Source organism: Pholis gunnellus (genome assembly GCF_910591455.1).
Source record: "Pholis gunnellus genome assembly, chromosome: 10".
In the NCBI taxonomy this organism is placed as follows: domain Eukaryota; kingdom Metazoa; phylum Chordata; class Actinopteri; order Perciformes; family Pholidae; genus Pholis; species Pholis gunnellus.
Window position 1 is genome coordinate 24625792 of NC_136537.1, and position 20253 is coordinate 24646044.

Here is a 20253-nt window from a genome sequence, read left to right on the forward strand (position 1 = left end):
TTTAAACCTTCTGCTGTGTGTCATCTTGTTTTACACTGACTGTGGAGATGGGGGATGCGGAGTATCAAACCTGGCAACCATGTGGATGTAGAATCACACTCCAGTAGAACTGCTGAAGCTTTTGTCTTAAGAGTGTTTAATGTACTTTAAACTGGGACCAGACTACAAGAAGTATTCAGTGTTTATTTGTATAACTTGTAGGATGTTAGTGTTCTAGTTTACACTGGTTCAGATTAGGAGGATGAAATCACTATCACACCTTTTATTGAGCACATTTCATTAGTTTTCACATTTTATGAATAATTTTTGAATATTTCTCACTTATAAACATTTAACCTTTTACTACATTTTTGAATATTTTTAATAAAATCTAATAACTTAAGACATATTCACTTTAATTTTTACAATTTAATTTCTGGATATTTTTCAGACAGTTTTCAATCTCATTAACACAAAAGCATGATTTTAGGTAAAAGTAAAAGACTTCTACAAATTAATACTCCGCTGTAGTATTTGCTCGTTACTTTATGGCATCAATGATGAACCGTCGACACGTTTCGACTGCAGCTGAGCATTAATCAGGTAACTGGTCCAGTTTAAATATTTCATGTGCAGCTTCTTTATCACCTTGAACCACGAATCCACCTGCTGCTGAACCTCATCACAGTGACGCCGCCTCATTAAAACACAGATCATGAACCGTTGAGACGTTCTCACGGACAGTCGGCTGAATGAATGAATGATGAATGATGGCTGATGAATGATGGCTGAGTACCATTTAGCTGCTGAACACAGTTCAATAATGCAGAGGACGTTCAGTAGAGGAGGATTAGTAAAACTACTGAAAAACATCGAAACTCTGGAGCACAAGTTGCTGAATATTAAGGAACAAATCACACAAATACTGTTTAATGAGGTCATGTTGCTATAGCAACACCTACTGGCACAAATCCATAGCAACTGTGACATCACTGTTACTGATATAAAGACTATTTACTCTTTACAGTAAAACATCTGAGCAGAGATTAGAAGCCATCTTTAGTACTCTGATGTACCTCTGAGATGTAGTACTGTATAAAGTACAATATGTACCTCTGAGATATAGTGAAGTATAAAGTACAATATGTACCTCTGAGATCTAGTACAGTATAAAGTACAATATGTACCTCTGAGGTGTAGTACAGTATAAAGTACAATATGTACCTCTGAGATGTAGTACAGTATAAAGTACAATATGTACCTCTGAGATGTAGTGGAGGAGAAGTAGAAGTATCAGAACATGTACTGCAGTAGAGTACACGTACTTAATGATTTTGTTCCTCCAGGTGTCCTGCAGTAAATCATACATCGGACAGATTTCCTCTCAAAGCGGATCGAAACCTTCGACTTTACTCCTTAAATTAGCATTCAGCAGCCGAGTGCCGACCGGCTGCAGGGTCACTGTTCTGTAACTCACGCTGACCTCTGACCTCTCTGTGGAGGCGAGCCAGGAAGAAAAAGGAGTGATTCGTCTCCGGAGGATCGATAAAGAACCAGAAAAGAGACGAAACCGGCTTCAATAAATCACGTTCCTGTTTTAATGTGATGGTGTTTCTGCGGACGCTGCCAGATTACAGAGTGAAGTCGTGCTGCGTTCAGGAGCAGACGCACTTTTCTCTGAGCTGTAAAGTTCACATGTCATGAGCTCATGGTGCTTATAGCGTCTTTTGTCACACGCAAAGTGTAGTAAACACTCAGTAAACGTGGAACTGTATTAAAACCTGCATTCTCTCTAATGGCCACCAGGGGGCGACTCCTCTGGTTGTATAGAAGTCTATGAGAAAATGACTACTTCTCTCTTGATTTATTACCTCAGTAAACATTGTAAACATGAGTTTATGGTCTCAATCTCTAGTTTCAAGTCTTCTTCAATACAGCATGATGTTCATTTAGTAAATGATGGTCCATTTAGAGTCAAACAGACCATAAAGCAGGGGATGCTTTAGGGGCGGGGCTTACTGTGATGTCCGGTCCGGGAGTTGTCTGTGTTTTCACTTTGTGGAAGTTAATTGTAATAGTTTAGTCGCTTAAATAAATGTCTTATTCGGTGTATGGCTGTAATAATAATAACTTTATTTACACAGCACCTTTCAAAACAAAGTTACAAAGTGCTTCACAAATAGAAACTCCTGGAAAATAAGATCCAGAATTAAAGGTGAAACAAGATTGAACTTTGTAAAAACCTGTTAGATGTAAAAAATAAGGCAAACAGTAACAGTGAGTCTTCAGAGGAGATTTAAAGGAGGATACTGAATTTACAGCCTTAGATCACCAGGAAGCGAGTTCCACAGCTCAGAGATTGATGCGGTCACTTCTCTTCGTAGGAGTTAAAAGCCCGGCGGCAGCGTTCTGTTTCAATTGCAGCCTCTGAATGTTTCGCCTGCTGATACCAGAACAAAGTGCGCGGGCATGTAGTCGAGTCTGGAAGAGATAAAAGCATGAATGACTCTCTGCAGGTCTGCAGGTGAAAGGAATGACCTGGTTTTGCTTCGCTGTCTCAATAGAGCAAAGCAGGACTTTGGTCACGTGAGCATCGAAAGTCACTTCAGAATCACAAATAGCAGATAGCAGGGCTTCGATAAGGCCCCCAGACATGAGGAGAGATTATTGATGCAGCTATAGGGCCAGCAGGGGTAGTTATAGCAACGTCGGTTTTGAGTCTTTTTTTTTTTTTAATCAAATTTATTTTAATTCCAGGAAGTGACTAAAATGGTCATATATTACCTCACCATCCACCTAAGAAACGTCAGCAAACACGTCACAACTCTCTAACTTTGAGCTTTCAGATGATTATCACGTACAAGGTCGAGAGCGCCGCAAGAAGGGGGCGTTCGTATGGACCTCTCTCATTCACACAGTGAACACGACCCCAATTGACTGTTTACTGAGGTAATAAATCAAGAGCGAAGTAGAGTCATTTTCTCATAGACTTCTATACAACCAGAGGAGTCGCCCCCTGGTGGACACTAGAGAGAATGCAACTTTAAAACACATGAAGCTTTGGCTTCGATCTGACTCTAAATGGACCATCATTTAATAAATGAACATCATACTGCATTGAAGAAGACTTGAAACTAGAGATTGAGACCATAAACTCATGTTTACAATGTTTACTGAGGTAATAAATCAAGAGAGAAGTAGAGTCATTTTCTCATAGACTTCTATACAACCAGAGGAGAGTCGCCCCCTGGTGGACACTAGAGAGAATGCAGCTTTAAACACATGAAGCTCTGTCTTCGATCTGTAGAACTGGAGGTTGCCGCCTGGGTACACTTCAGGGTCCTGGTTTGGGGGTTTTCAAATATATGGTCAGACGAGGCTAACATGTTAGCTAAGCTATTTTCTGTACATACGCAGCAGCAGACACGTTTGTTCATGTCCCTCTTTAGCTGCTAAATGTCTTTTTGGGGGCAGATAGCGTATACTGGGTTTATCTGAGCGAGACCTCTCTTTATATTTCACACAAAGTGTGTGTGTTTGCTGTTTGCGCACATGCTCTGTCAGGACGTTGACTTCTTCCACGCCACTGACTTCACTTGAACTCAGCGTGAACCGAGAAGTGTGAGGAGGACGACGGCCGGGCTCGCCGAAGGTGTTGGTGCGTGTTAAGTTCAGCTCATCTGCACGACGATAATTATACTCAACACTATTCGAGTTGTTCTCAAAAGAAACAGAGCAGAATAACTGGCTATCGAACCAAAACAATCACCCAGATTCCACATTCCACAGCCACCACATCCAATAACAAAAGGTGGTTGGAGGTTCAGGGTCTCGCTCAAGGACACGTGGCCCCTTAACGGACTCATTAATGTTCCAGGATGTTACGGTGCCGCCTGTGTCGACATATGGCCGGCTTGTTTGTACACCCGTCCTGTGTCGTCTTGTTTGGATCAGTATTCAGTGAGTTGCGGCCCTCCTGCTGTGAACAGACACGTTATTAGTATTCGTGGCTTCCAGCATGTTCTGGTCCAGCTGGCAGCCAGACCCCCCGAGCACGCAGACAGTGTTCTCACACACACACACACACACACACACACACACACACACACACACACACACACACACACACACACACACACACACACACACACACGTACTGAACGTGTGTGGAGCCTCATTAAATATGTAATTTCCTGCTCGCTGACCTTATCACAACTACAAGTCAGACACAAACCTCTATTCTGAGTGAGGACTGGAGAAAATATCTTTGAGGCCCAGTCCCAACGTCCCCCCTAAGGCCTTAAACCCTGAACCCTCAGGGACCTGACGGACGTCACCTGTTAGATGGTTTCAGTGTGAGAGGCTCATGAGATGAGAGGTAATCGTCAAATGATCAATTTACATGTTTTTTGTCAAAACAGCTTCAGGAACAAGAAGAAATATTTGATGAATAAATCTGTAATATAATCTCTGCTTTCATGTGTTTTTATGTTCCATCTTTGAATCCTTAATGTTTTTGAGTCAGGCTGAACACACACGCGCCGCCCTCTTTGTTTACGTCTCCATGCTTCCTCTGGTTACCCCGTGTTTAACGTCACAACGCTATGAAGTCTGCAGAAATGCTGACTTACAGAAAGTGTTCATAAAGAGCTCTAAATGTCTGAGAGGAACTCAAACTCTCAATGACTTGAGAGAACTAAACCCTCAGGACGTGTGAAGACAGTGACACTACGTTGTTTAAATTAGTTTGATTTGTATCATGATTATTTCATCAAGGTGCAGCGTTCTCTCTCTGACCTCAAACTAACTCATCAAATCTCCAAACACATTTCTTTGCTCTTGTTCGTTCTTTCTTTCTTCATTCCTTCCTGCTTACGTCCACAACAAATGGTGGATTAAACACACTAAAAGCTGTGGAACCCAAATAAACCACATTTTAGGTTTGCAAAATAACAAAAGAAGCAGCAAGAAGTTTGCCGGAGCAGATCAGAGGTCTGTGCAGGACGGAGTGTCATTAAGAAGTGAGCCGAGAGCTCAGCTGCCTCAAGAGGCCTCACGGAGCTGCACACAGCTGATTCCTATCAGGAGATCAACCACCACCAACCTGCAGGCACACGGAACAAACACAATGCTGTTTTTAATCTGCGTGTGCAACGACCACAGCTGATTTTAACGGCGTGTCACGCATTCTATTTTTGATAACATTGTTACCTAAAAAATCGAATGAACTTAAGTCTGTGGTCTGCAGAATCTCAGATGGCAACTAACACAGTAGTCAAGACCCTCTGATGCTGTAAAACGAGCCAAAACATTCAGTGAAATGAACATTCAGCCAGCGAGGTGATGCAAGGACGGGAGTAATGTTGCAGCAGTGAAAAGCTGAACCTCTGGACAAAGTACAGGCAGAATAAATGCTTTACACGGGTTTCATGTTTACCATCATGAGTCCATACAAACGTCCCCCTCTTGTGGTTCCCAACCTCCTACGTGGAACTCTTTTACAAGTTGGAATGTGTTTCCTGACCATGGAAGTTTATTTCCTGGTGGATGATAAGTTAATATTTTGTAAATTTTAAGTACGTTTTTCTTGTTGCTTTTCCTCTTTGTCCTTTGCATTTCCAGCATTACGTAGACGGCTCGCTAACTCGCTATATTTGTTAGCATCGGTGGCTTCTTGATGACGAAAGTGGCGTCCGTGTTGCTGTTGCCTAGCGGCGATGTTCACGCTCGTCGTGTGCACGACTTCCCGCGTCGTCGTTCCCACGAGTTCTATTGAGCGACGGCAGGAAAACACATTCACAAAGAAAGAGATGCAAGAAGGTTGTTAAGATATTATATTAAATCAAACGATCAGCAGAGATATTTCTATCCGTCACAGGGACGTCGGGCAAAGAAGACGCCCTACAGCAAAAGGTTTATTTGCAATTTTTAATACTTTTTCTTGAATGATTACACAGATCCTTGAGTCGAGTAACAGAAAGCAGAAGATCCAACTCCAACAACCTTGACAATGTTCAAAAACAGGTAAAGAGATTTTTGTTCAGAAAACCTTTAATCGTTAATAGAATTAGTAGTATGACATATTTCAATAAATATTTAGATATATACAGATACAGCAGAAACGGTACATTCTTTTTTTTCTCTTCAAATTGCTTCACTTTTTTTTTTGTACAAGCCAAAATATCTGCCATTGTATTTATATTCATGCAAAATATTGTTTCTCAGATTAATGAAAAATAAAAAGGATTTGCTGAACTTTTCTTTGTTTTTTTTTTGTTTCATCCTGCTTTGATGTGCACTCTCAGATTATAAGCATCGTAATGAGCTTCGTAATTTTATTCGCAAATCAAAACGGGGTGCACTTTGTGCCAATACACAATAGAAGCAAGTAAAGCAAAATTAAGGCCATTCCAACTTGTGCAAAGGAAATAAATAAATAAATATAATAATCATAATAATAACAATGTTTCCTTTAGTTCACAGCAGTTCAGAAGTCACTGTATTTTTCCTTCTCCCTCAGGGCATCGGATTGTACAATACATACAATAAAATACAAGAGAATCAAACATAACCCCCAAAAACCAATAAGAGTCATTAATCATCGACAAATCAAACCATGCTACTTTTAAAATCCAGTTCAGAACCTAAGGATTTATAAACGTCTTCTTTCTTTGTTCAGTCCGTATGCATCACGTCGCACCGTGACGCAATATAAACCCAGCATCTCTCATGTTATGAACCCCTCCCTCCCCCCAACCCGAACAGTATAACAATGTTTAATACAATGGTGAGAGGCCTATGACGAAGCTCTAAAATGACTATGATACACACACAACACCCACGCCTGAGGAAAAGGGTACGAGTCATGTAAAAATGGTAGTTGAATGAATGCATGATATGCTTATAGGTCCTCGTTTTTCTTTTTTTCAGTTGCATATTCAACCCCCCATAATATGGCACGAAGAAGATACGTACGCGAGCTCTAGAAAATGGAACAACTGCTGTCGGCAGAAAGAGGCCGATGGACAGAAGGGAGTTTATTCCAGACGCAAGCGCGTCTTTGGCACGGAAGGAAAAACACGAATCCTCCAAGTTTAGACTGTTTAGGCCGCGATCAGAGAGCGATCCATCGTTAACGTCACCGCGTGGCTGTGAAGGGACTCGACGTGGTGCTAATGTCAACCAAATCTAGACCCGTGTTCTTGTTCAGCAGCGCTTTATTTTGGCATTTACATTTGTTGGTTTTTACGGAGCCCGTAAAGTCTCGGGAAAAAAAAGAAGAGTCAAATCTATTACTTGTACACATAAGATACGCATCTCTGAGAAAAAAGCAACACCGTTTGTGAGTTTGTTGGCTTCGTAGGTTCAAGTCTCGTGAATTCTGAATGAAGAACACGTTTTGTGCTCCGTAAATAAATGAAGACGAAGCTTAATGCTGCGTTCCAGACAGCTCAGAGGTCTGAATGTTCCCAGTTGAAATTTAAAACTTCCGACTTCCGAAGTGTTTGGGTCCACGACGTCAAGCGTAAACCGAAGACATCGCTGAGTGTGCAGCCTCCACACTTTGGGGGCATTTTTTACATTTTCCTGAATAATTGTTTTTGCAGAGACGATAACTTTTGCTGTTTAACGAGCTTCCTAATAACATGGCGACATAATTGGACTTTAATTCACACGCAGAACATGTTTACTTCATGATCGTATGTAAAACCTAAATGAAATACAGGCTAATATACTCAACGTGGCCTTTACAATATGCTATTCCTTCATTGTGACGTCAGACAACTGCTTCTTCATGAAGTGGGGGAAGATGGTTTTGTACCGAGTTCATAATAAGAACTCTTGACTTTGAAGTGTCGCTCTGTTGTACTTGTTCTGACAGAATGAGTTCCTGGTTGTCTGGATTTCAGCATTAGCAGCATGTTTGTATCAAGCTACAGACCGCGTCTGCTGGCGTTCCTGACTAGCATCACGGCAGCTCGTCAAATAGTCACGAAATATCTGTCTGTCACGAAATAAAACTGATCGGTTTTGTGTAGAGCAGCAACAGTTCCCGCTCAGCATGAAAACTATGCGTGTGGACACACGGTTTAGTTTAGCTTTTTATCTGGACGCCGTGAAGCTACGTAAGAATTCCATCTGAGTTGCTTTCAGGCAAATGAGTTGTAGCTGGTTAACCTAAAGTCTCACAATGATCAAATAAATGTATCACGAGAAGTGAGAGATTCCTCCGACAGCTTGTGAGAAACTGGATTAGTCCTTTTGATAAAGAAGCCGAACACTGTTGAAAACACACATGTCCCTCCAGGCTTTGCTAGTTTTGTCTAAATCTGATGGTTTGCATCGTAAATACTTAGCAACAGAGAAATCTGCTCCGACCGACTCGTTAAAAATAGCTAGCAGTAAAGCGTCCCGGTGATCCCGGCCTTGCATCATATCGGGGAACGATTTACTGAATCAAATGCATATTATTTGCATTATTCTGTGGCACGTCCACTTTACAGTCAGCACATGTTGGAATGTGAACAGAAGGATGTACGTGCGCGGCGGCATAGCCCTTCGGATCAGTCGAACACTCTGACATTACTGAGTTCATGAAAAGTGGTATTACAATGATCTGTCCCATCAGATCCACAAAGTCTCAATCTGCAAGTTTTTACCTGTAAAAACTTTGTAAGTAGAAATGTGATCGGGGTGAATTATCAAATAAAAATAACCTGCTTCCTTTAAAAAATTAAAATAGGGAAATACAAGGATGCAGAGGGAAAATGCATAAATGTTATATATCAAAATATGCCTTTATATATATATTTATATATGTTATATTGTATTTATATATCTGAAGTTAATCTGGCAACTGAAGTGCATCTGGCAATCATATTAAAATAGACTGAATATTTCACATCCTGCAACACATCGTGAACATTTGCCCCACAAACAGCAGAAGGCAACGAGAAGAACGTCAAGCACGAGGAATATGAAAGAAATACAAATATTTGATGCTAAAAAATAAAAACACTAAAAAAAAAATGTTTTAATCAGCCTTTGTCTCTCCAGGAAGGACAGGAACTCAACACGATGTTTGAGTTTGCTGTATAAGTGAGAAACATGTTTTAAACTTCACAATAAAAGTCCAGCAGATAGTTTCATTTAAAGTCTGGACTCACTGAGGACTCATTGAACGCTGTATGGTGAGGGAAACATATTGGAAAATATAATTATTCACTTGCTTTTAGGAAGTTGGTTGAGACCGTTGATGATAACGAGGCTGTAGCCCGGAGGCTGTTAGCTTAGCTGTTAGCATCACTTTTAAATTCATTTTGAGTTTTAACTTTGCTACAAAATTGGAAAATGTTTCTTTCTCAACTCTTTGCAATGAAACCTAAATCAAATTTATGCAGAAGTGACAACGTGAACGAGGAAACCAACCGTTTGTGCAGGAAAAGACTTTTCTCCATTTCTTCACTTTCTTTACCCGTTCTGATTGGCTCAGAGGTTTGGCTCAATCTGTCTGCTGCTGATCTAATACTATGACACAGTTCTGCACACAGTAATCTGCACGCATCGGGTTAAAGTCCCTGCACAGGTCGACACGTCTTCTTCATCCGTTCCGTCCATAATCACCGAGGACTGTTTAGCAGTGAGCAGTGGGATGAATGAGCCAGAAAACAACTCGCTTTTGAGATGGCGCTGCTTTTAAAGGAAGGAAAGAAATCATAATTGCATATACTAATTATTGCATAGAGAAGCCTGGCGCAAAGTAAAAAGAGATAAATCATCAATCAAACCAAATGATCAAATCCCGTCCAACGTGGCAAAAGTAGCTACATCGTACACTCCGTGGGCACGAAGACGTAGCTTTTCACAAATGATGAGGTTCTCAGCGACAGTTGGTGCGTGTGAATGAGATGGAAATACAGTTAATTAAGGTATAACAGGTGCTATAATCTGTATAATTTACTACATATGTCCTCTCAGCTGGGGAAGGGCGGGGTGTCACATTAAGGCGGGGTCAAAGCAAGGAAGCACTAATAAGATGTAAACACGTGGTTCAGTCCCGATGAACACGAGGAGAGCCAACGGGGGGGGGGGGGGGGGGGGTCTGCGTTTGGCTCGGTCCCGGATCGGTTCGCTCCGGTCGATGAAAGCAAACTGACACCTTTGGGGGATTAAAAATAACCCCGAAGAAGCCCGGTGAGGAGACGTCACTCCATGACGTCAAACCGTCCGCTTTCCTCTTCCCAAAAAAAAAACGGGTCCGGAGCTGCAGAGCGCTGCGCGGCCACAAAGCGACATGTTTACTTGGCACGTAATTCAAGATACAAACCAAAAACAAACAGCAAAATGCAATATGAAGTAAATGAAGGACAGGTAGAGGAACACGACGACCACAGATACATGAGATGTCTTGTCTCAAAAATCCTCAGCACTGCTCGTTCAGTGTTTCTTATTTTTTCGTATGTTTTTTCTTATTTTTGTCCAGTCCGTACGATCGACAGCGGCAGCAGCAGCGAACCTCGAGTGTCTCTGCAGCTCAAGGTTTGGTGGTGTTGGCGGCGGCGGCGGGAGGAAAAAGCGTTGAGGAGTGCTCGCAATACACGTTTTGAAGCAAATCTAGATATATAGAATGCATGATCCTTGCATCGCTTTAATTAGTGGAAGCACCGATCCGCCTTCCTTCCTTTTTTTGGGGGGGGCGGGGAGAAATCCCTTGTTTTCCAGATGGTCCGTCTCTCAAATAAAGTTCCTTTTCCCCCTCATTCATGATAGATATATGAGTATATTACACTGCTGGACGCTTCTCGCACATCCCCCACCCCGCCCCCTCTCTTTTTTCGTATATAATTATATATCTGTCTCCACGCAAAGAAAAATAGAATAAAACCCGAAAGTCAAACACCCTTTACTAGACTCTTCTTCTTCTTGTTCCAGTCCGTCCGCTCCCACACAGTTTGTCGGGCGTGCCTGCAAAAGTCTGCGTTTACTTTTGAAGTTTTTTCGTCTTTTCATTAATATATTGCCACATTCATATTTCATGCATTTTACTGCATTGCTATTGCACTGGTCCGGATTATTCGGGAGGTGTAAAGAGCCAGAATGAGTTTGGGATTTTGGGGGGGGGGGGGGGTAGGAGAGGAGAATAAAGGGAACAAGAAAGCAATAAATATCTCAAATAGAGTGTCTAGTGCGTGTCGGGTGGGGAGGCGAGCGAGGCGACCGCCACAAAAAGCAACTTAACCTCGACCAGAAGAGGAAGAGGACGAAGGAAGAGGACAAGGAATGGCGTGAAGAAAAGGGAGGGGGGGGGGCAATGATATCTCTTGTTTCCTTCTCTCGTTATGTTTCTCTGCATTCTCCTCTTCGCACTGTTCTCGCCTTCCTCCTCCTCCTCCTCCTCCTCCGCTCCTCTCGACTACTGCTTGTGGATGTCCTCGCTGCGGATGATCTTGTAAATGATCCAGTAGAAAATGTTAAAAATGAGGAAGACGAGCGGGAAGGCCACGCGGGACACCGTGTCGATGCGCTTGGCGCGACCGATGAACAGCTTCTTCATCTCGTCGATGGTCTTCTCGGGCGGGCCCGAGGCCGGGGCGTTGTTGTTGTTGCCCTTGATGGCCATGCCGTCTTTGGCCTGCAGGCAGGCCGGGCCCATGCCGTAGCCGGGGAAGCTGAAGCGCCCCTCGCCTGTCTCGTCCTCCTGCAACAAAAGAGATTCAGACATGAAAAGCAGATATTCCGGGTGACACGAAGTGAAGATGAAAAGCCATTTCATATTGTTTGTTTCTTTGTGTCTGAATTAAACTATTAAGTTGTGTTCATATTACTGTCCAGCCCTTGCGTAGCATTTAAGCTCCAGGATTGGCCGGGCGCTCCTCGCTCGCCGAGGTTCCAGTAAATGTAGTTTTATAAACTTTGTTCAGGAACGGGACCACGCCCAGAACACGGCTCATTTCCCCGGCACAAGTATTTAAGCTCAACGAACCCGTTCACTTCCTCTTCGACTCTGTTCTCTCATCCCCCATCCCCCCTCCCCCCCCAACCCTGTTTTGTTTTCCTATTTTCTCTCTCTCTTGCAGGATTACAGGAACGACAGGGGACTCTGCACCGCCAGAGCTTCCGAAGAGATAGCCCCCATCCTAACAGTCTCCGTTCCCCCCACCGGACACCAACGGTCCCCCATCGATCGCCTAACCTCCTTTCTACAAACCCTCATTTCTTCTTCCTTACACCCCTTCATCTCTCTTCCTCGACCCCTACCCTACATCCCTCTACCTCAACCCCTACCCCACATCCCTTCATCTCTTCATCCCTACCCCACATCCCATCATCCCTCTACCCTACACCCCTTCATCCCTCTTCCTCGACCCCTACCCTACATCCCTTCATCCTTCTACCCTACACCCCTTCATCCCTCTACCCTACATCTCTTCATCCCTACCCCACATCCCATCATCCCTCTACCCTACACCCCTTCATCCCTCTTCCTCAACCCCTACATCCCTTCATCCCTTTACCCTACACCCCTTCATCCCCCTACCCTACACCCCTCTTCCTCGACCTCTACCCTACACCCCTTCATCCCTCTTCCTCGACCCCTACCCCACATCCCATCATCCCTCTACCCTACTACCCTTCATCCCTCTACCCTTTACCCCTTTCGCTTCCTAATCTTATCAATCATTCCGTTATGCAATAAACCTCTCGAAACTCATATTGTTATTGGCGTGGTCCTTGTTAGTGAATCTGGTTTGTTTGGGTCCTGACCAACGGGCTCTCTGGACTCTAACCTGAAGCAATCTTCTCTGCCTCAACCAGCGAAATAGGAACGGGTCCAACCAAGAAACGTCTTCCAGTCTCCATCATTTCACTGCTTCCTGGTTGAGCATGACGTGTCCCGTCTGTTAGCTCTACTGTCACGGATTAGTTTGGATTCCTTTAAATAAGACGACACCTGAATCTTTTTCTCTACATTTGAAGGACTCGTTTGACAGTTTTTTTCCACACCACCAGTACATCAATATCAACATTGTGACATTCATGGAACAAACAGAGAGCACCGTCTTCAGTTGTGGCTGGTTGATTGGTGTTTGTCCTCATGTGATGTCATCGGGCCTCATGCAGCGGTGATGAATCTCACTTTATCATAAATAGGAGGCATGTGGCCGGTTGTTCATTATTAGCACCTGAACACTGTGTGAGGGCAGGTGTTGTGCCGTGTCCAAATACTGAACATGCTACCAAAAAAAAACCTGTAGAAGAAGAAGAACGTCAGCAGAAGTGAAATCGAGGTTCCGTTAAAAAACCGTAAGGCGCATAATACGAGTTTGGGAGAATTTCAATTGCTTGTCAATGTCTCTCGACATGGGCCTGTAGCTCGCAGCTAACAGTGCTAACAGTGAGGAATATAAAAGGTTTTATAGTCAATCCATCCATTCTTTATCTTTTCCTGTTCCTGACATCCATATTTACATCCACAGGCACCTTGAAGTCACTAACTTAACTTGCACCATGCAGACCAGCTCCTCTCAGAAAGCCCCTCAAACAGTGGATTCATAAATCATGAGCTGCACATTGATCACACAGCACGCGCCTCGCCTTCTTAAAAGTCATCAATACGAGACGAAGCTGAACGCCGAGCGTGTTTATCTCACCCGTCATGGAGATCGGGGGGGGGGGGGGGGGGGGGGGTGAATGGATTGGATTGATTGGCATGCGCTGCACTCAAGGTTATGCCGCGTGTGTGTGTGTGTGTGTGTGTGTGTGTGTGTTTGTTTTGTCGCCCGTGCACGGGGAGATATTGAAAGTCCTATCTGCACCGTCACCCTGCCTTTTCATTACGGGAGACACAATGACTTTCTTATCTGCTTCAGAGACTCCAACACAAACAGTGTGATGGGCTGAGAGACACTGAAGGTGTGTGTGTGTGTGTGTGTGTGTGTGTAAACTAAACTAGGAAAATAACCAGCGCTCCAAAGTGCCCTTCAATGCCAAAACAACACCCATGAAATTAAATAATTTGCGGATGAAAAAAATCCCTCCGCTGAGCCGTCTTTGTGTAAGATTTTGATAAAAGACGATGTCAACAAATTCATGCATGAACACGACTTGTGTCCCCCGTGGGGGAAGTCTATCAGCGGGGAATCTTTCCAGTGCATTGTGGGTAAAGGAAAAAGGAGCATTTCCTTTACAATAAAGAAAAGAAAAGCAGGAAGCGCAGCCTGGAGCAGGAGGAACTGTCGGCAGCAGGAGAACTTAACGACTGACGCAAAACCTCTGCAGAGGCAACAAATCAAGCAGCCGGCTCAGCTCTCCTGTTTCACCAGCCTGCAGTTTCTAGAAGGCAAAAATGAGTCGACCACAATAAAATCACATATGTGTGAGTGTGCACGTCTCTCACTGTATCTGTAGAAATGTGCACATGTGGTGGACCACCAGGTAGAGATCCATTTTTAGTACCCTGTGTCCCCGTTCTGTCCTTGCATCCACACCAAGCCATCTATTACTGTTAACACACACACACACACACACACACACACACACACACACACACACACACACACACACACACACACACACACACACACACACACACAGGGTGTCTTCCACACTATGGCCGCGATGCTAGCCGACCTCTGCCCGTCCTTCAGTGACGCTGCTAAACTATTACAGATGCTCCGCTTTATTCTCACTGCCATGTGATTAATGTGGAGGGGAGGAGGAGACGTGAGGAGGAGGTGCAATGAGGAGCGGGGAGGAGACGTGGGGGAGGAAAAAGAAAGAGAGGAGGAGGAGGAGGAGGAGGAGAGGGAGGAAGCCCTGCAGCCAGTCCTCCGGCCTTGGATGATCCAGGTGATCCATTATATTCAAGACTAATTCGATATTTACTCCATTAACTAAGAAAGGACTGAGATGGATGGATAGATAGATAGATAGATAGATAGATGGATAGATAGATAGATAGATAGATAGATAGATAGATAGATAGATAGATGCAGCTCACTCTTTCCCCTCTTTTCTTTTCTCGTTGTCTTTCCTCCCTCCATCATTCTCCTCCTTGTCTCTCTCTGCATTCATAAAACCTCACAGACCTTTACAGTGATTAACTCTCAGGTCATAGAAATAAACTTAGTAAACAGTGAACATGTTTTTTATATCTATAACTTACATTATTATCATTATTCTGTCGCGTTTGGTAAAGTGAAATGTTTCCGTCAGTGGAGCCTTGTAGTTCTAACGAACGTTTCTTTTCACGTCTAATTCTGTGAATCGAGGATTTATTGTTGGTGAGTGTTGGACCGGTGGAAAGACTAAAGACGGGTTTGATGAGTTTTATTTTGGCTTTTGTCTGGTTTGAGTGAAGTGTGATCAGCGAGGTCCAATCACTGGAGTCTGGTGGCTTTGAGGAGAACGTATTGATTTGATCTTTTGCACATTAATAAAATAGAATAATTGTTCATCCGGAGTCCATCGGCCAGATGTGAGCGGGTCTTCCTGTCTTTTTAGTCCGGTGAGAAAGGGGCTGCAGAATAAACGTTAGCAAATATCTCTTCTTATATTTAAATAAGGGGAACTGAAGCACAGTACACACCTCGTCCTGAAACGTCAGGGACTTCTTTAAAGGCTATTAGCAATATGTTGTTTGACTCAGTGTCCTTAAACACTGAATTATTGATGGTTATTTTAATTGAATTAAATGAAATAAAAGACAATTCTTTATTAACAATTCTTCCCATCGGGAATTATTTCTGTCAGAATGCAGAGCACTCGTCACAACGTACAGACGGGAATACGATGTTCACGTTGAAACCGAGCTGCTCGTGACCTCGGTATTTCTAACGTCCCGGCTGCAGAGCGCAGTGACAGCGGGTCAGGGCCGCTCTCTGAACCGTCACTGACACATCACTCATCTTCACCATCGTCTTGTCCTTTCATCCTGTGACCACGTCTCTAAATAACTGAAGGAATTGTATTTCATTTGCTTTAAGACAACGATTGCAGCTGCCTATTCCTGTGCATGATTCCTGATGCTTTATGTAAAAAGGACCTTTTAGATAAAGCGCCTGGAGCGGAGAAGGAAAAGGACGGACGAGTAGAGAAGACAAAGCTGGGATTTCAGACAGAAAACAAGAAGCAGAGAAAGAGAAAAAAGGGAGAGAACGGAAAAGACAGCAACAAATAAAAAAGAGAAATACAGAAGAACAAAAACACGTTGAGAGGTTAAAAGGTGTCCGAGTGACGGAGGGATGGAAAGAGAGCGAGAGGACCTCTTAGCTCGCTCATCCGTCATGCTTTCCTCTCCCGATTGAAGCACTTATACGTCCGCCTCTGATTAATCGAGCAGATTAGCAGGAAGCAGGAAGCAGAACTGCGTCAGGCCCGCTATCCTCCACCATCTCCTCTGCAAATATTACCCTCGGATACTTGTTTTAGGGACCCGCATTTACATAAAACACGATTCGAAGAGGTGTCGGGCCCAACTACCGCCGGCATCAGTCTCTCCTGAACGAGGCCGGAGGAGGAAATCCTCGGCTTGCGTTCCGCTTTATGACCCCCCCCCCCCCCCCCCCCCCAAGAAGCAATTCCAGCTGAGCTGTGGGGAAGGGAATATATTATAAATTTGCCTTTGCTGATCCGTTTTGTGGGGGATTCATTTCAAAACCGTCCTCAACCCCCGTCCTCCCCTCTGCAGCTCTGCTCGATGAGAGACATTTCCAGGCTCTTTAGGATGTTTCGGTATCGATATGTCGACGTCGAGTGGATTCTGTGGAGCGGAGAGGAACGTCTGAGTAGATGTGAGTTCAGAAAATGGTCCACGGTTCTCCTTATTATCAAAGCAGACACTCGTATCCTTCAGCTGGAGCTGCTCGCGGTGTTATGTGTTGAACAGGTTCTTCATGCGGAGGTCATTGTTGAGCTTTTGTTCTATTTTTCTTCCTGAACACGTCTTCATTCAGACTAGTGGAAAGAAAACATCCAAAATACACATAAAAGTGTTAATTTGTCTATTTACGTCTGTAGATTTCTCCTAAATTCACCTGAAGTCAACATTAGATAATGACTCATTTGCATATTTAAAACACAGCACTTCAGAAAACTTGTGATACAATAAATACTCCTCTTAATGTGAGTGATGAAGTGGTGAATGTGTTGACCCCTCTTCACCTGTAGAGTCTCTAGATGTCTGTAATGGAACTAAACGTCTCTTTAAAGGACGTTTTCTCTGAGTGAGTTTGTTCTCAGACTGATGATAAATCTCCACTTCAGCAGCTCTTACACACACCAAGCCAGACGTCACTAAAGCAGGTTCTGAGTGTTTGTGTTCAAAGGTCACATGAATCATCAGCTCAGCACCTCGTCTCACTGTCCATCGCAGCAGAGACACCTGCTTATCTCTAAAACAGCCTCTGATCAATGTTTCGTCCTCCTGAGGCTCGTGGAACAGAGACTGGCTTGAACACAAGGCAGGATGCAGGCCGGTCTCATCCATTAGCAGTATAACTACGATAGAATAATGCTCTGTAATTCGTAGATATCCTACGATCTTGTGTGATCTTTCAGCCGGGAGACCGATGTTCGTTCCCCGTGTGACGCAAGAGCTCAACGTCGGTGTTTTCGTCACGTGACGTTCCCGAGCTACAGCACGTCTGTGGTTATTTCCACCCAAACGACCGTCCGCTCTTCAACCTCACTGAGTAGTGTTGTTCCCTGAACCAGCTGAGTTTCCTGTGAAGACGGAAGTTTACTTTGAGAAAGACTTGCATGTAAGGACACACGTGCTGCTGGTTTCTGGAAGAAAACGCACAAAACATGAGGAGCAACTTTTCGTGGAAACCGACTTCCTCGTTCGTGGCATTTTTAACGAGTCACAGATTTTGGTGCCGAGCCAAAGTTCAGTCACTGTAAAATAAAAGTAAATGAAAGCATGAAATAAGTGAAATAAGTGACTCCCAGCAGCGATTCCGCATGAACAAACATTTCATTTTTGCCATTTGAATACAATATTGTCTCTGATTCTCCTTCCAGCGATCCTCTCATCTCTCTCATCCATCTCTCTCTCTCTCTCTGTCTCTCTCTCTCTCTCTCATCCATCTCTCTCTCTCTCTCTCTCTCGTCCCTGGTTACATTAAAACATGGTGTGTTAATGTCTCTCGCTCATTAAGCCGCTGACCTGGAATGATTATTCACATGATCTGCTGCAGCGTTTTCTCTCTCTCTCTCTCTCTCTCTCTCTCTCTCCCCCTCTCTCTGTCTCTCTCTCTGTCTCTCTCTCTCAGCTCCAGCATTTGATCTGAATAACATTTCAGGAAGAGCCACGACACCTTTAGCTTCATGCATTAAATGTGATATTTAAATCAGGGTTCACTTCAGCCTGATGTCGGGTTAAATGTAGCCTTTGATGTCAGACGGACGAAAACAGTTTTCATGCTGAACCCGTTCATCAATAGTTATTTTACCAATTATTTAAACGAGATTCCAGCCTGGTGATACTTTATCTGTTTATTACTGTCGACAAATCTAAAAAAAAACACACATTATTAAATATATTTTCAATCTTTAGAAATATCTCACATATTTAAAATGTACTTTTCCTATTCTTGTTGAATTCGTACTCTTACTGCTATTCTGTCTTCACTTATCTTTTCTGCTACATGTTTAACAAAGGGTTCAGTCACTTCCATTAACAGCTGCTCACTGCTTTTCACATCTTCATTTGGCATCCAGTGAGTGTTTGTGGCACCACGTGTGGGATCGAGTCAGAACGAAGAGAAGAAGAATTATGAATCTGTAATCTAGTGTTCAACATATCACCGTCCACTTGCACCTCTTCAGTTTCATGAAGCCTGATTTAATACATTCTGTTTTGTGTTTAGTGATGGTGTTTGCTACTGCATGCTTCATACGATGACGTTGCTCCTCTAGACTAAACTGCATTCTCAACTACGTTTCCAGAGAAATATATTTAATTCCACATTAACGGTCACGGTCTTAAACACGTGGTTAGAGTTGGTAATTGAAACAAAATGAAAATGCAAGAATAATTTGACTATGTAGATTCAGTAAATAGTTTGTCTTGAAATATGTAATCTATGAAGGTAAACTAAAATAACTCAACTTTGACTTTTGTCTCGCACGGGACACAAACAGAGGCCTCCTGGGTGAAAGTCCTGTGTTTGTGTTGACTCGTCCATCCCTCACGCAGACTGCGTCAAGAAAACGTCAAAATGAAACATTATCCGGGAGGTAAACTACAGTTTCACTGTGCGGGAACGTACACGCGGTCCTCGGGTCTAAAAGGTCAGTTCATTAGAGTGTTGTAAGAACACACAGAGCCTGACGAAGATTCATGTTTAAACTAATCCAGCGGCTTTAAAGCGGCGCGATGAGGGCAAGAGGTCGAAGCAGTTCTTCAGCCAACAGGCGGCCACACAAATATATGGATATTAACATGAAGCCAATATGGTAATTTGGCTCCAGTGAGTTGTACAACGACGACGAGTGCTTCCAGTCCGTCAGTGAAACTCTTCCTCTGCTGATCAGGAAGCAGCGGGTGTGTCTGTACGACACTTCACAGCCCGGCCCGTCAATCAGGAGGTTGAGTTTAGCCTCTTAATCCCCCGCGCTCTCTTATCTTCTTTGTTCTCAAAGCTGCCGAACAGCCTGCGAGATCAAGGCGTTTAGAGCGTACCAGCGTGTACGCCGGAAAACACCTAATCACGGCTAACGAGCTGATTACAGCCGATCAATCAGCAAAGTGGCTTTGCCTAATAAGGCGCTGTCATTCCTAAACAGTGGGAGGTCCCTCGAGGGCCACTTATCACCCCCCCCCCCCCAAAAAGAAATGGACAGTACTTTTTTCCCAGAAGGCCGAGCGTGCGAAACAACAGAGTCAGTTGCTGGGGCAGGAAGCATTCTTTGCCCCTCGTGTTGTTGAGGTGAAGAGGAAGAGGAAGAGGACGGTCGCTCTTCACCTCGAGGCCCAACGTGGTCTGTGTTCTTGTTGTTGTCTCTGTGGTAGCGGATGGGATTTGTCGTGTAGCCCAGTGATTTCTGACGCTACTGACAGAAGTGATTTCACTCCACAACAGATAATTCCTCACAAATAATTTATTTAAATGAAAGTCTTTCTTCCTCTACAAAAAATACTCATTTGCATTCATGCGCCCTGAACTTCAGTGGGTTCCTGATTGAAGTGGAGGCGAGAGGCAGTAATGTTCCACTTTGACTTTGATTTCTAAAAGGCTCTCTCTCTCTCTCTGTCTCTCTCTCTGTGTG

The 20253-nt window shown here is 43.7% G+C and overlaps 1 protein-coding gene across 4 annotated transcripts in view; it reads right to left on the minus strand.

The window, feature by feature from the left end:
- Positions 1-11392: 11392 nt before the first annotated feature.
- Positions 11393-20253, minus strand: part of glra1 (glycine receptor, alpha 1) — a gene marked incomplete at both ends in the record, with an annotated part of 100915 nt that continues 92054 nt past the window's right edge. For all 4 annotated transcript variants that reach the window (XM_079167772.1, XM_079167770.1, XM_079167771.1 and 1 more), the window contains one exon: positions 11393-11677. In XM_079167772.1, the coding sequence (XP_079023898.1) occupies positions 11393-11677 (285 nt within the window). The remainder of the gene's footprint in view (positions 11678-20253) is intronic.